Source organism: Mytilus edulis, chromosome 12 (assembly GCF_963676685.1).
Source record: "Mytilus edulis chromosome 12, xbMytEdul2.2, whole genome shotgun sequence".
Classification (NCBI taxonomy): domain Eukaryota; kingdom Metazoa; phylum Mollusca; class Bivalvia; order Mytilida; family Mytilidae; genus Mytilus; species Mytilus edulis.
Window position 1 is genome coordinate 5,294,957 of NC_092355.1, and position 16,900 is coordinate 5,311,856.

The 16,900-nt window shown below is 32.7% G+C and overlaps 1 protein-coding gene across 2 annotated transcripts in view; it reads right to left on the reverse strand.

The window, feature by feature from the left end:
* The window catches only part of LOC139499552 (DENN domain-containing protein 3-like), a 95,419-nt gene extending 82,413 nt beyond the window's left edge, over positions 1-13,006 (reverse strand). For both annotated transcript variants that reach the window (XM_071288277.1, XM_071288276.1), the window contains exons 1-7: positions 12,870-13,006; positions 7,617-7,745; positions 6,777-7,149; positions 6,252-6,376; positions 3,907-4,049; positions 2,946-3,054; positions 2,418-2,615 (exon numbers count right to left, since the gene is read on the reverse strand). In XM_071288277.1, the coding sequence (XP_071144378.1) occupies positions 2,418-2,615; positions 2,946-3,054; positions 3,907-4,049; positions 6,252-6,376; positions 6,777-7,149; positions 7,617-7,736 (1,068 nt within the window). In that variant the 5' untranslated portion in view covers positions 7,737-7,745; positions 12,870-13,006. The remainder of the gene's footprint in view (positions 1-2,417; positions 2,616-2,945; positions 3,055-3,906; positions 4,050-6,251; positions 6,377-6,776; positions 7,150-7,616; positions 7,746-12,869) is intronic.
* Between the last annotated feature and the right edge of the window lie 3,894 nt (positions 13,007-16,900).

A 16,900-nucleotide genomic window follows, 5' to 3' on the forward strand; every position in this document is an offset into this window, starting at 1 on the left:
AAAGTAATTAACTTTTCAAAATACTAGTTTATATAGATAGGGGATTAATAAAGGAATCCAAAGAGCAAAAAAAAATATATAAGTCACCAGGGATCTCCATGGCCTGTTTAATGATGGCGCCCGCCATCATTCAAATGTCTTGCGCCATCGTTAAATGACCCGCGCCATCGTTCAACTGTCTTCCGCCATCATTCAAAACTGTAATCGTTTTTATAGCCTGACGCCATTTTTTTAGCAATTATAATCAAATGCATGTAATTGCATAACCCTCAGGCTTTAGTATAATCCAATACAGTTCTAACGTCTGAGGGATATCCGGATTGAAACTGCTAATCACTTGTACCTGAGCTTGTACAGGTAGATCAACAAACCAGACAGGAGAATATTATCTGAAGATTTATTTGTCGAATTATTTAACTAAGTTTCTGCAAATGCTTATGATAATTCAGATTAGATAAATGAATAAATAATCCAGTAACAAAGTTTAACAAGTCAAACACATGCTTTTATTTTGACTTACGCAATCAGCATCCCCCTTTTTAAGAAGTATGAAATAAGAAATAAAACAGTAATTATTATTTCATCACAAATAACTCGAGTACTGCTGTATTGTAACGATAATATAGAATTACTTTAAAAGTTAAAAAGTAGAAACTTTTAATATTTCCTGTAAAGAAATATCGTATCATGATTCCGAATTCATTTCGTAGATTACAATCAAATTGATACATCCGCGTTTCCAGTTTCTATTCAGACTTGAAAGATGCATGTTGCATAGCATCGATTTGCTAGATAAAGACATTAAAAACTTTTCGTTTGACAACGTTTGCTTTACAAATCTTTTTAACCTTTTACATAACCCGTACGACTCGTTTTGTCCTTGCTGCAAACCAGCCATACCCGTAATGGGTTCATGACTTCTGAATTTGACAGTGTCCGTGAAAAATAAGCTCCACATGATTTTTAACCCCCATAACAATTACCAAAAATAACAAGAAAACTACATGGGGACCTTCGTGATAGCTATTGGTCATTCTCGACTAAGGGAAATGGAGGGGCATGAGGGCTTGGCCTTTGAAGGGTTACAAACTGCAATTATTGAAAATATATACACTTCTATATAGTATTTATAATGAAAATTCAAATAAATATAATTTAAATAAGTAATGAATAATAGCATGTTCACCTATGTCCTTATGTGGAGGGATGAAATACTTTCGATCGCGCTTAACACTGTTTGGCGTAGATACGGTTTATGATGGTGAAAGTTCCTCCATCGTTCAGTTTTCATCCATGGAGATCCCTGGGTCACCGTGCTTGTTTTCGAGATATTAGCCATTCGAATTTTGTCAGGAAAATATTCTCTCTTGACTTTAATAGCTTTATCATTGACAAGTTGAAGGTCTCAAAAACTGTTAAAAGTAATTAAAATTTTAAAAGACTTGGCTTATTATTATACATGTAAAAGATTTCCAAAAAGAAAAATGGGGGGTCACCGGGCAAATTTTTTCAAGGCATTCAAATGGATAAAACCAGAGGATTCCGAAAAATCTGACAAAAAATCTAAAACATGACAAGCCAGCTAGCTTCCTTAATATTCATAGATCAAAGGCAACCTTATTTGTTGTCTAAGTGGTAAATAGAAGTGTTCAACTATCAAGAAAAAACCAAGTCTGTCAGTTGATAGAAATAATTAGTTAATCTATTATTTAGTTTCCATTTCTTAACTCACTGTCCTCTAAATTTAGTATAAAATAAGATTTTATTTTCCAAATTAGGTCCCCAGGGGGGCATATACACATAACATATATAATTGATACAACATACAGTATTTTACATAACATTGTAAAATAAACTATTGAAATAAAGTCATACAGGTATTTGTAGTGTACCTAATGGCTACAATTTTTATGGAAAAACAATGCTGCAAACTTGTCCTTTAAATGTCATTTCATTTAGTTGGTTTGCTTTAGAGTTTCTGTCCCATTGATGACCATGTTATAAACCCATTTCCAACATTCCTAAATATTTACACATATAAACCAATTGATTTCACTGATTTGTTAGGGATGCAAAACAGTGCTAAGAATCATATATTAGCTAACAATAAAGTACTACAATATTTATTGGAACCATCAGGGCAAGTAACTTTTTTTCCGGACAAGTAAAATTTAAAGTTTTACTTGCCCAGGGACAAGTACTCACAACAATTATTTCCACACCCCTGTCTGGAATATAAAAGTCCCATAACTCTATCTGGAATGACAAATAAATTAAAATTCATAATTTAAAGGAAGCTCTCTTTTAAATTGTGCTTTAAAATAAATTCAAGTTAAGTGTGTACTGTGAAAAAGGCCTTAAATCTGACATATAAAGTCTACGTTAAAACTAAGACAATTGTTTTTTAAAATATTTACCTGCATGATGGTAGTGAGCAGAGCATAACTTGATGAAATGAACACTATCCTCTCCTCCAATAAAATGGCAGAAAGAATTTTCAAAATTTCGTTGCTATTGAAACACAGGAAGACTAGATGAAGAGGTATATCTATCACAGGTTTATCGGGTTTTTCTGGTGGGTACAAAAATAAAGATTCTCCTTCAATCTCAACTTCCTACAAAAAAGTATTCAAATTCAGAAGCGAAAAAGATTTGTAAATTCATGAACGACTGTATCAACTAATAATAGACTTATTCAGGAAAAAAACATTGAAAAATGTCCATGCAAATACAATTCTTGTATGCCTTTATTATAGCGATTTTGTCATTTTGAACTAAAATGCGATTTTAAAATTTTGGGATATTAAAAAAAAGTCCAGTTTAATTCATATACAAAAAAAAATCCAAATGTGAGTATCAATTATTGCAATTTTAACCATGTTGCATTTTTCCAAATAATAAAAACATCGCAATAATTTCTGAATTTACAGTAACTAAAACAATACCAGTGCCAATCTGCCAGCCAGTGGAATAGGAGTCATGGTCAGTGTATGGGTTATATCTTTTATATGGCTGTACATTTCTTCTGGATCAGCCTCCATGCGAGATACCATGCTACAATCAAGAGAAAAGAGTCATGGTTTGTTATGAGATAGACTTTAAATTGCTGGTTCAATATGGAAGTCACTTTAATAGCTCATAAAATTTCATTTACCAAAATTAAACAAATTCTAGACTTCTATATTTTCAATTTGAGACCCAAGCAATACCAATGCAAATATAAGGTCAAAAGTCAGAGTCAGCCTTTTACCGCCATCTTTTAAAACTCAAATATCTTGGAAAGAAGCTCTATAACCATGATAACCTATCAATATTTTTAGCTTATTTTGTTCCTTAACTAATACTCTCTTCATTTCAAACTGCTAACTAAATTTGAAGTCATTCAGTAGGTTCTGAGAAAAATGTTATGAGTAAGTTTAATGTGGAGCAGGATCTGCTTACCCTTCCTGAGCACCTGAGATCACACCCAGTTTTTGATTGGGGTCGTGTTGCTTAGTCTTTAGTTTTCTATGTTGTGTCTTTTGTATCAATATTTGTCTGTTTGTCTTTTTCTTGTTTAGCCATGGCATTGTCAGTTTATTTTCTATCTATCTCTATTAGTTCGACTGTACCTCTTTGAAGTTTATTCAAACCTCCTGCCTTTGTATTACAAAAACTGTTAAATGAGAAGGCTGTAATGAGTACCTAATCACCTTTCAACATGTAAACTGTAAATGTATACTGTTTGTTTTGTTAGGCATTAGTCATTTTGGAGCCCTATATAGCTTGCTGTTTAGTATGAGCCAAGGACTCTGTGCTGAAGGCTGTACTTTGACCAATAACGGTTTATTTCTAAAAAAATATGATTTGGATAGAGAGTTGTCTTATTGGCATTCATACCACATATTCTAATTCATATATACTCACTATGATAATGCATCTTTCATTACAGTAAAATATGGAAACTTTGATATGAGTACACAGCAGTGTGGTATATAACATCGAACTTGTTGTTTCTCAAGGTCATCTGAACTGGTGTCAAGGTTCATCCATATCTTGGACTTTTCTCCCTACAAAATTGTAAATCCAAGAAATAGTTCTATCAGTTGATCAAAGTTTACAAGCAGCATAATATAACAAAGTAATATTCAAACTCATAACATAAGTTGAAAATAAACTGACAACATCATGGCAAAGACAGAAATTATTGCCAGTTTTTTTTTAATATGAATAATGTGAATGAATGTTATACCTGCTGCATTTAACTGCAAATTTTCTTGAAATCGCATTAAATAATCTATTCTACAAAATTCGCAATAATTGATGCATGCAATAATTTCTGAATTTACAGTAATTTATGTAAGTTATGCGAAACATTCAAAGTCAAACCATGAATTAAGGTACATGGGCCAAACAATTTCCATGAAAATAAGATGTGCCAATGTTAATACAACTACATATCAAATATAATTGACCTTTAAATATATATAGATTCTTATGTTGATGCTAGTGGATTATCAGACTTATCCAATCGAGATAGTTAAATTATCAATTTTAAAGTCCGAGCCTTGGCAAGGACTTTAAAATTCATATTTAACTATCCCGATTGAATAAATTCGATAATCCATGAGTAACTATGTAAGAATCTGTTTCTCTAATGATTAAAAAAAAAATTTTAAACGAAAATCCCCTTGAGTACGTGCCTTTCACATTCAACGAAGCTGTCAATTTGCATTAACACATGTGTTGAGTTCAATATGTTAGGAGCTACGTAGTGCTACGTAGATTTTGACTATTGAACGTGTAGCTATAAACTAGTTGCTACATAAATATTGATAGCAGCTATGTAGTGGCTAGGTAGCTGCTAAGATATTGAACTCAACCCTGCTAGCATATTTTGATTCATTCAGTTAGCTAAAAAGGTTTTGACACTTAAAATTATCCAATGATATTTTGAGATCACCTACAATCACACGTTGATTAAATTTTTTTATACTATGGTTTTGGGAAGGGATAAATTTCCATAGAATTAGAGAAATATATATATCGCTATAGCTACCACTAGTGATTCCCCATAAACTAAACAAATCAAAAACTAATACATGTACAGCATGTACAGTAAGCAAAAGTTTTAAAGCCGATAGACCATGACTGAGGGGAGTGCCAAATAACCTCCAGACAAAATGAGATGTGCCAATGCTAATAAAACTGCATACCATACATCATTGCCCTACCACTGGTGATTCCCCTTAAACTGTTCTTATCACAAACTTAAATACGCTGCTAACACTGGCTGCACCACATACATAAGTCTGGCTATTTGACTCTGTCATGGCAAGACAAAGTCATTACACCATTTTCTTGCATAATTACATTCTTCAAGGTTTATTCTATACTTGATAAAGTTCTGGCTAGAATAACTTGCATTCTGGTAGATAAAGTGCACCACAATAAGATAGATAGTCTCTCCTTACACTCATCTTTTTAAACAAAAAATCACCAGCGAAATCATGAAACCTTAGCTACTGACCTACATTTTTTTTCTTGAGGTGGAAACCCAAGACATAGAAAGACATTTTTGTTCTGCCATACATTAAATTTTAGTTTGTAACTTTTGTATAGATCTTAAACAAAAACCTTTTTTTTAAACAACAGTTTTGATAATTAAATCATGAAAAACATGTACAATAAAAGAAGAATTTATGCTAGGACACAAATGCCCCTGCTCAAGCTTTGCAATTTTCCAAGTTAAATATGGGCATAACTCAAGGATGGTAAGTGACTCACTGCCCAAATTTGAACTCATCTTTTCCAAGGCTTGTTCCCTGCCAGATATATATTTTTTTGTATTTAACTGAAAATTTCTAAATTGCCACAGCTAGCATCAAACAGAAATAAATAAATAAAATTGAGAATGGAAATGGGGAATGTATCAAAGAGACAACAACCCGACCATAGAAAAATCAACAGCAGAAGGTCACCAACAGGTCTTCAATGTAACGAGAAATTCCCGCATCCGGAGGCGTCCTTCAACTGGCCACTAAACAAATATATACTAGTTCAGTGATAATGAACGCCATACTAATTTCCAAATTGTACACAAGAAACTAAAATTAAAATAATACAAGACTAACAAAGACCAGAGGCTCCTGACTTGGGACAGGCGCAAAAATGTGGCAGGTTTAAACATGGCTTTCTTTTATCCCAACATTTGTATTTAGAACTGCTTAGACAAATGTTAGTTATATGGACCTAAGTCTGACTTTACCAACCTTTTCTATGATAAATCTTCTGTTAAAAGTCAAACATGTGGCATAGGTCTTATTCCCCATTATATCTGTCAAAACAAGGAAATGGACAAAATTCTCTCGTTTCTCTGGAAACACCTTCATACCATCTACAATACAAATAAAAATTACTGTTTATTCAGCAATGGGAGCATGTTTTTTGTTGGCTATTGCTGATCAAAAGATGAAAATTGTTTAATATTTTGATACCTTGATGAGGGTGATCATGAGTGAGACATTTGAGTGAATTTGAGCTTGTCAAACATACAACTTTTAATTGTAGCCAAACCTAAGTACTCCATCAAAATTTTGACTTTTACTAAAAATAAGTTTTGCTTATAGTATTCCTATTGCGTGTTATATACAGGTCAATTAATCGTTCCTCCAATGTGCATATGTGAAAAGAACAAAATTTTGTAGAATTCAGTATTAAACACTTATAACCATAGTCATGATAGTAACAGTAAACTAACTAAATAAAATTGTAATATCTTAAGGGTAAAAAATTACCTGGATAACAAAATGTTGTTATACTTTTAATGACTTCCTCTGAAACAGGGAATTCTGGGACAGAAGTGGTCATCTTGTTTTTCTTTATAGTCGTGCCTCTGATAGACATGTGACGACTTACACTAACTGGAGCAGTGTGTCTTGACACATTCACCGTCTTATGAAATCTAGATTGTGTTAAATTATCTATGCTCCTCAATGCAGTGCGTTTATAGATGTAGTCATCTTTTGGCTGCCGTCTTATTCTTGGATAGTCTAAATCTTGTCGTGCATGAGGGAAGAAATGCATCATAACTTTTGACGAAGCTGCGGATAGAACTTGTGGTTCATATTGTATGAAAAATAAATCTTCCAATGTAATACTTTCTTCTTCCTAAAGCACAAACATAATATTATACAATGTCATGACTGTGCACATGTCATTTTCATAGTCTTTTACAACACTATTTATAGATATTGACTCATTCATTTATGCATTTTTAGTGTTGTTGAGTTGCTATAATGTCAACAATTATCCTAAATCTCTTTTTTTTCCATATACCGGTACATGTACATAAAAACTAATAAAAAATCAAAGATTTCAATCCATAAACTATATTAACTTCCAATTGCAAATGTTGTCTTTTTTCTTCTTCATATTGGTTTAAAAATATATTGAAAAATTATAAACATTAGCAAACATGACAAACTTGCAAACTTAGTCATAATTTCAAAACAGAAAAGATAAATGTGACAGATTTAAGCTAAGGAACTCAGGAGGATTTTATATTTTCAATATTACAGAATATCTTTGAATTCTTCCCCTTGTTAGATGAAACAATAATAACATGAATAAGTTACCTTCCCGTCATATGGGATAAGACCAGAATTGTCATCAAGACCAATAACCAACAGCAGGTCAACAAAACTGTTCAAAAAGTGTATGCCATCGTCGTCTTCCACTAATTTTCTTCCAGACATAACTGCTTTCTGAAATAAATCAACATTAATTTGCAATGAAAAATCATCAAAAATGTTATTGGGAGAATTATGTTATTGTTTCTACTAAATCAATTCACTACTTGATAAATGATTTAGAGCCTCATATATATAAGCAATACAAAATGGTGGCCCAATGCAGCAATACAAAATGGTGGCCCAATGCATGTCAGTTATGGATTCATGGTAATGTTAGCCAACAAAGGAGAAGGTCCGGTAAGGACTCATTTTGGCCTCAAATTTCAGTTTCATCTGACGAAAGATTTTGACCACTTTTTAAACACTTAAGTGTCTATTTCACTTGATTCAATTAGTTTATGTGAAAGATTTTAACTGATTTAGTCATTAAAAACGATCCGATTCCAGCTCAAATATGAAAAAATCTACCAAATATGCTGAAAAATGTCACTTTACAGATGTCTTTTGTCAAAAATGAAAGTGGCCGCATCCGTGTTCATCCACAACCTTTATATATGTTATGTATTATCATAAAATACAACTTACATTTCAATATTAAGGATGAACACGAATGCGTCCACTTTCGTTTTACACGGAAACCGTCTAAAATTTAACAAAAATGCTGGAATTTTGAAGATTTAGTAATTTAGCATGACTTAATGGCGCTACAACCCGATATATGTGCATTGTATAGTCAAAAACAGCCCATAGTTATGTGGCAGAAGCATTCAACTGTCCAATAAATAACTAAAAGTTTACACTTTAACAATTTTGTAAAACTGTTATATTTTGGGGCCAAAATGGGGTCTTACCGGACCTACTCCTTTGATTTATGGAATATTTTTTTTTAAATAATCTCTTTACATGAAGAATCCCTTAACTGTGAAGTGATGTTAACCATGAATACAAACAAAGGAGACTATTAAAGTCAATCAGAATGTGTCAGAGTAAACTTTTTTAATTTCACAAATATATTATTTAAGAATGATTAGTAAATTCAAATATCTTTTTCAATTAATCCTAGATTGAGATATCTATTAATAGTTCTTCTTTCTTTTATGTACATATTCTTCTTCTAAACATGCTTAAGAAATGCATATTAATATATAAACTTGAATGCGAGATCATTTATAACTTACTAAAACGTCTTAATTTCTGTACAGTAATAAAAGTTAATAATCCACATTTGTCCAGAGTTATTAACTAAACGCCTTTTCCTTACATAAGTCTACCTTGTGTGTGTGTTATACAAATCTTTTTTGTTTGTTTTTTTGTTTATTATCAGATTATTAATTGTATGCATTAAGGAAGAAACTCTAGGATCTAAATAAATACTTTTACATGTTGTATACTGTTACAGTGTTTTATTTACTAGTTACTTATACCTTAAAATACATTTTTATCTTATCTCATTAAGAAATTTATGACATGTAATCCAGCTGATAATATTTTAAAGATGTGGGAGTATATTTGTCAATGAAACAAAAATGCAAGCCATTGACATTATTAAAATTTAAAGAGCATAGACTGACCAAGGGGGTGTGCCTGCCAGGGGTGTCCTCCCCCTCCCCCTTTTTGTGGGAAAAATAAGTAAATATAGGTAATCACTGAATCATGACTGGATCCCCCTTTTTAGGTGAGTCAGTTGTCCCCCCTCTTTTTTAAGAAAAATTCTTGATCTGCTACTGAAGACATGTAAATACAGGTCAACAAGTGCAACAATATTAACCAAGGTCAAAATAATTGAAATAAATAAAATAAAAAAAAAATACACAACATTGCTTCTTTTTAATCAACTGATTATCATCATGATCATGATAATGTAATATAAAGTACATATATAGTCAGAACTGAGTATTCATGCATACCTGAAGCCTGCACTTAAGGGATTTTCTTGCTTTGTTGAAGGTCCAATGTGGTGCCTTGGACTGTTTTCTTTCTGTTTTTTGGTGGGTTTTTTAACTTAACAACACCTTTTCCTTACATGAATTCAAAATTGGGCATATCATCAGATGTCGTATACAACTTATTGAAAAATGTAAATCCATCCAAAGCAGTGGGACCAGACGGAATACCAAACACTGTCCTTAAAACATGTGCAGAAGAACTCGCACCTAGTACATGTATCGGCGGAGATCTTTCAAAAATCAATTGACACAGGCACTCTCCCCGAAAGCGTAAAATCTCTCAAGTTCGTTTATTTGCAGACAACTGCCTACTTTATCGAGAGATTAACAACACAAAAGACCATCAAACATTCCAAGAAGATCTAAAAGCTATGGAAGTATGGGCACTTAATTGGGGAATGAGATTTAAAGCAAAAAAATGTAATGAGCTTCAAACAAAAATCAACACACTTCTACCAACTAGACAACTACATACTTAAACAGGCACAAGCAAATCCTTACATGGGTCTTAATCTTATCTGATGACCTAAAATGGACCAGCCACATAGGGAAAACAACAAGCAAGGCAAGTTGCACACTAGGGTTCCTGAGAAGAAACTTACACTTGCCTACTTAGCCATGGTAAGATCTGTACTAGAATACGGTGCTGCCATCTGGCATTGTCTGGGACCCGTTCACCATCAGGGAAATAGAAAAAAATAGAAAGCACACAGAAAAGAGGAGCACATTTCATCTTGCACGATTATAAATCCAGAAACACCGGGTGTGTCACAATGTGCTTTCTAAGCTGAAACTACCACCTCTCCAAGTACGAGGGAAACATCAGAGGCTGACTACAGTGGTTGAGGGATTGGTGCCGGCTATTGACCCAACTACATTTGTAATTACATGTACCTGCAAAAGATCAGAACAAACGCCAAGTCAAGGCAAAAAACTTTAGTGACTTTCATTACATAATCATTGTAGAAAGACAAGAAACCAGAAATAGTAGATCGTACAAATTGATAGACTGCAAAACAGACATTCGAAAGAACACTTTTTTTCAAAAACAACTAGAACACACCCACGAAATCGCAGGCATTTAGAGCTTGGTTAAAGGTATGTAAACTGTTGTAGGGAGAATTTGTGTAAAAGATTTCCTGTCTGGAGAATTTCATAAAAATATGAAAAAAAAGGTATCAAAATTCATAGGTACTAAATTGGAAACAGTTGAAGCCCTCTCTCTCCCTTGCTTCCAAAGTCCGTTATTATTTTTTCTGTTAAATTCCCTTATTTTCGCGTAATTGTATACTATGAACACACATATACTATGAATAAAGTGTTTTTGCTATTAACTATCAAATTCAAGTTTCTTCTCCTAGGCGAGCACTGCTATATTACACAGAGAGTCTCTATCAACGCGATAATTATTGTCCTGTCCCCCGAGTGCTCTTATGAAATTTATGTGCAAGTTTGAAACCGGTCCTGTTTGACTTAAAAGCGAAATCGCCTGGCATTCTACACTTGGTTGGAAGTATGTTAATTATTTAGAATGAAGTTTTGTAATGATATCAAAAGTCATATAGGACATTACATCGAGACAGGACAATATGTTTAAGCCCTCTCCCTTTTTTTTCAAAGTCCGTTATTATTTTGTTTTCTGTTATATTCTGTTATATTCCATTATTTTCGCGTTTCTGTATACTATGAACATACGTATCTATATTTATTATAAATATTAACATGTATTTAATATATAATAATTATCAGTTTCTTCTCCATGGCGATCACTGCTATATTATAAAGAGAGTCTCTACTCTATTAAATGTATCCACTTTAAGGACTCTACCGTACTACAGACTCACCAGGCGTTGGTTCACTTTCGTTTGTAATCTATACATTAAAGTAGTATATCAATGATAGTATACATGCAGATAAATGCAAAAATAATTGTTCTGTCCCCGTTCGAGTACTTATGAAAATTATGTGTAGGTTTAAACCGAGGTATAATAGTAGTGGTTCTTACGATCTAAAAACCACGATATGGACAACGCCCTGATTGGCTTATTTTTTTTTTTATCTATCATACAATTTATTCTCAATGTCAAAAACGGAAGTCATGTCTGACTTAAAAGTCGGATTGATGACAGACGCCATTATTTTCGTTTTTCCCCAAAAATAACTTAAACTGAATAGTCATGAGAATGGATGACACATGCGACCATGTATGGTACCTAGCAGGCGCAGATCTAGCCATTTTAAAAAGGGGGGGTTCCCAACCCAGGACAAAGGGGGGGGGGGGGGGGGGGTTCCAACTACATGTCCCAATTCAAATGCATTGATCGGCCAAAAAAAAGGGGGGTTCCAACCCCCGGAACCCCCCCCCCCCCCCTGGATCGGCCACTGCCTAGAGGACACAGAGGCATGATGATTGATTTCTTGTAGGAGGAAGAGAAGTGACACACAAAATGAGGTCCTCTTGTTTAATAGTATAGATAGTGGAGTGGAACCATCTGGACGAGGAAATTGCATGTCAAAAGACAGTTGAGGGTTTCACAGCTGCCCTTCAACAGTTAGACTAACCAACCCGCTCTCCTTACAGTGCACATATATCTGCAAATAGATCTTGCACTATGTAACATACAGATACAGATACAGGTTGTAATAATTGTTGACTGTTGTCTCTTTGACACATTTCCCATTTGAATATTCTCAATTATATTTCAAGTATTATAAATAAGGACTTAGGTGAGATAAAAATTGCTTAAAATGTTTAAATGTCTGTTAAGTGGTATAAGTATATTGGGCAATAACATAAAGGCAGTTCAAAGTATCCTCATACTTAGCTGCGGAACCGTAGCTCTTAGGTCCTTATGCTATTTTTTTACTATTTGCGGACCATCTATGGTCCGCAAATAGTCAAAAAGTAGCATAAGGACTTAAGAGCTACGGTTCCGCAGCTACCTCATACTATACTATACAGCTATATAGCTACAATTTCCATCCCTGTTCATAAACACAATTTAATGATTTATCTCGGTAGAAACAATAATTATTTCATTTCAAGTTGTTGTTAATTTCCCCAGGGACTTTCTATAGTTAGTATTAAATCACGAAAGTTCAAGATAACAGAAATTTCCCATATAAAAGAACGTGATAAAAATATTTAAAAACAGAAATGAAAGTAGATCTACAATCAAAATCCGGCTATCAAAATGTTTGTAGGAGCTATTTTACACTGTTGCAGAGTCTTTTATCCTCGAGCTTTTACCTTTTATGAAATGACTACCATGTTTTATGTTGTTTCTGACTTTTCACGTGGACTTCCAGGTTGACGATTCCAACAACTGTTTGTTATCATAATCTACAATACAAAAGCACATGATCGGATGTCAACTTTCACTTTATAAAATTACCTCCCCTTTCCAATAAAAATTTGGCGGGAATAATCAAATTTACTTTTCTATTGTTCTTCCATTCCCAGAAATTATATTTTTACCTGTTACCTGTTACCTAGTCTTTATCTTCCTCCTCTAGCAGGAGCTTCGCTTCTATAGCGTAATTCCAATTTGCACCCTTATTTGCACCCTAACCCTTACACACGGGGCACTCATAAAATCAGTATACGTAGGAAGTTATTATAATAATTTGGCAGTGGCTATTTGACCGGCACCGGCAAAATAGCAAATTTGCTATTTAGCCGGCTCTGCTTAAATTATATCTCACTGGAATTAATATTTAAGAACAATATTTAAATATCAAAATTTTCTATTTAAAAACTTTTGTTACTGTTGCTCATTTAAACACTTAAACTTCTTTAATATCTAAAAATAAAAATAAAAATGTTGTGTACACATCGAAAACTTGACAAAAATAAAAAAAAATGGTGAATCTACTAAGAATAGAAGTGAAGTAATAAGATAAATTAAAAAGTAAAATGCAAATATGATAATAGTCACTTTGTAGATATACTACATTTAAACTAGTATACTCTTTTTATTTACGAAACCAGTATTGTGATTGTGTTGCCGATGCAATGGCAGAATGGTCTTTCAGTACCATGAAAAGACTTGAGTAATACAATTATAATCAAGCGATTATCTGGCTTGGTCTTTTGAACATAAACCGTAAAAAATAAAATTTCATCTGACACATTTTTTTTTCAGGATAAGAAAGGAAAGGAAATAGTCCTTGATTTTTAGAATTATATTTGAGAATTAAAAGTTGAAAAAAGACTAAAACATAGAGAAATGTAATTGTATTTATTAATGTATTTTCTCATTTAAAAAATATCATGTAAGTTGCACAGATGCTGTTCCTTATTATCCAATCTTGCTCAACCCAATACACATTAGAAGTTTGTGTTTCTCTTATTATTTTTGTCTTCAGATTTATTTATATAAAAATATATGAGTGGCAACATTTATCTTGTGCTAGACTAAAACGACTTCCAAAGGCAAAGAATTGTTTTTTTTAACAATTGCAAATGTTAAATCATGTGTCCATTTGAAATTCATACGGCAAACAACCATTAATATTGTCCGTCATGTCTGCCTTATGATGTAGTTTTGCATAACACTCTTTTTATCACTGACAGGATATTTAAACCATAGATTTTACACAGATTTGAAAATCAACTTTTTTATTAATATTTTAAAATATATTTAATAATGTATTTTCAAATGTGTTTTCATGTTTTTAATTAATATTATAAAGTTATAAATTATTTATTTATGAAAATCTTCAATATTTTATTTTTGATTGTACTGTATATGTAATGCTTGATTTTAAATTATTATTAAGCTTTTTTCTTCTCTACTAATCACATCAATGAACAGTTTTATTCAGTGCCGGCTAAATAGCAAAATGGTGCCGGTCAAATAGCAAATTTGCTATTTTGCCGTTGCCGGTCAAATAGCCACTGCCTAATAATTTATATAACAGTAACATATATACAGCATGCGGACTAATCCATCACCATGTAAACGTAGTTAACTATATATATTACACAGTCCAATCGTTCATAGCCGGATCACTATTATATCTCCATATAACATAGTGTTATAGTCTATAATTAAAACACTCCTGCCCTCGCAATAGCATTTACTGTTCAAAACACTGTCCTTGGTACATCTTTAAAATCTAAAAAACGTTTCACTGTTCATTTGGTAAGCAATTATTCCATATAAAACACGCTAATAAAATATTTAAAATCTAAAACCACTTGATATTTTACAAGCCTTGGATACGAGTTTTCAGTTCAAACACTATCCATCTCTCAATATTGCAGAATAAATCCTGACACAATCCAGTAAGTGCGAATCAAATTTACTCAGACATTAAAAGTAAACGTTTGTGATATAGTTTGTAACACAGACCTCTGGTTAATGTCTCTATACGGACCTGTTCCTTGTAGGTAAGAAAATGATATGATGTACAGTCTATAATTAGATGTAAAAGATTCTCCTTGTCATCAAATAGTTCTTGAATTAGCAAAGGTGGCTTATTACAATCTACGAGAAGAGATTTCAACTCTTGCATAAAGCGATTTCTTATGCTTGACAGTTTTTCACATTTAAGTATAAAGTGAGTCATATCTTCTGGTTCAATGTTACATAATGGACAGATTGCTGAAATACAGTTTTTTGAAAATCTAGACTCTGATACTGAAGAATCATTATTCCGGTGGCAATTTTAACTTTAATTGCAGCCATATTAATAGAGTACGGGTCAGTCCCACTGCTTTTCCAAATATTATGCACAGTTCCTATGTTGGAATCATTAAAATTAATATATTTCAAGGATGACTTTTCTTTAGCTTCCTTCTTTAAATTTTGTAAAAAATGATTATTTATACAGTTATTCACAAGTCTATTCCAGCTTATTTTTGATGGTGGATTCTCAATGATATCATAAGGCGATGGCAATCCATAAATTACAGTTAAATTGTGTAGTTTTGTAAACCAACTTCCAGATTTTTCATCTTTCATAGCCAATTGTCTAAAAGCAATTTCTCTTTCAACAGACTTATCATTTCTAATTATATTTCCAAATGTTTTCAGAATTTTCTTATGAATTTCTCCCTCTATAGGAATACGCCCTAATAATAGTAAAGTTGCAGCTATTGATGTGCGTTTAGGCAAGTGCTGAATTTGCTTTAATAATTGTCTAAAGAATAGTTCCATCTTTTGTATATCTGTATTTGAGAGCGATATGACATCTAAACCATATAGTAGTCTAGGTATAACATATATTTGAATCAAGTGTACAGAAACTTTTGGATTTACTCCATTCAAACCGTGTAACCCAGCACCCATAAGAGAGTATACAGTTTTCCTTGCCGTAGTAATACGCTTGTTCACAACATCTTTAACCCCAGCATTTTTAGTTATATTTCTATCTATTCCAAGGTGAACTGCAGATTCAGAAAGTGTTACTGATTTTCCATTCAAAGACCAAGATTTTGGCAATTTATCGTTATATACTAATATAGTAGATTTTTGCTCACTGAGTAGATATCTCAATTTGTTTGCATGATCTGCCTGTACATTTAACATTGTTTGTAATTCATATGGATCTGTTGAGATTAAAGCAACATCGTCAGCTACTGTTGGGATACCACAATAAATGGGTCCAATACATGCTCCTAATTGATTTCTTTCAAAAGTTTGTAAAAGTGAAGTTATAAATATTTTATAGGCTGTCGGTGACCAGATACCGCCCTGCCGTACACCTTGTTGTTCCTCTATTGAGTTTGAAAGCAACCCTTTCCATTTAATTTTTGATTTAAGATTTTCATACCATCTTTTAAAGAATAACCAATTGTTCCCCGTTAATCCAAACTTGTGCATTTCTCTCATCAGGCCAAGATGCCACACAATGTCAAAAGCTTTCCTTGCATCCATTAAAGCCACATAAAGTGGTGATTTTGTCTTAATTGCTTGAATTATAAGTTCAGTTAAAATTAAAGCAGCAATAATAGGCATTTCTCCAGAGGTAAATCCTTTTTGTAATTTATTTTGGTTTTTAATTACAGAGTTTTTATTTTGAGATAAATGAGCTTTCTCAACAACTTTTCCTACTGTACTTGTAATAGTTATTTTCCGATATGAGTTCGGATCAATTTTTGGTTTTCCATTTTTCAAAACAGGACAGGCTATCCCACCTTTTAATAAAGTTGGAATATGTAAATGTTTAAAAATAGCATTTATAAGAAAAGTCATTATAGTTATCATAATAGGTCCACCATATTTCAAATGTTCAGCTGCTATGTTTTCTTCATCAGCAGATTTATTATTTTTC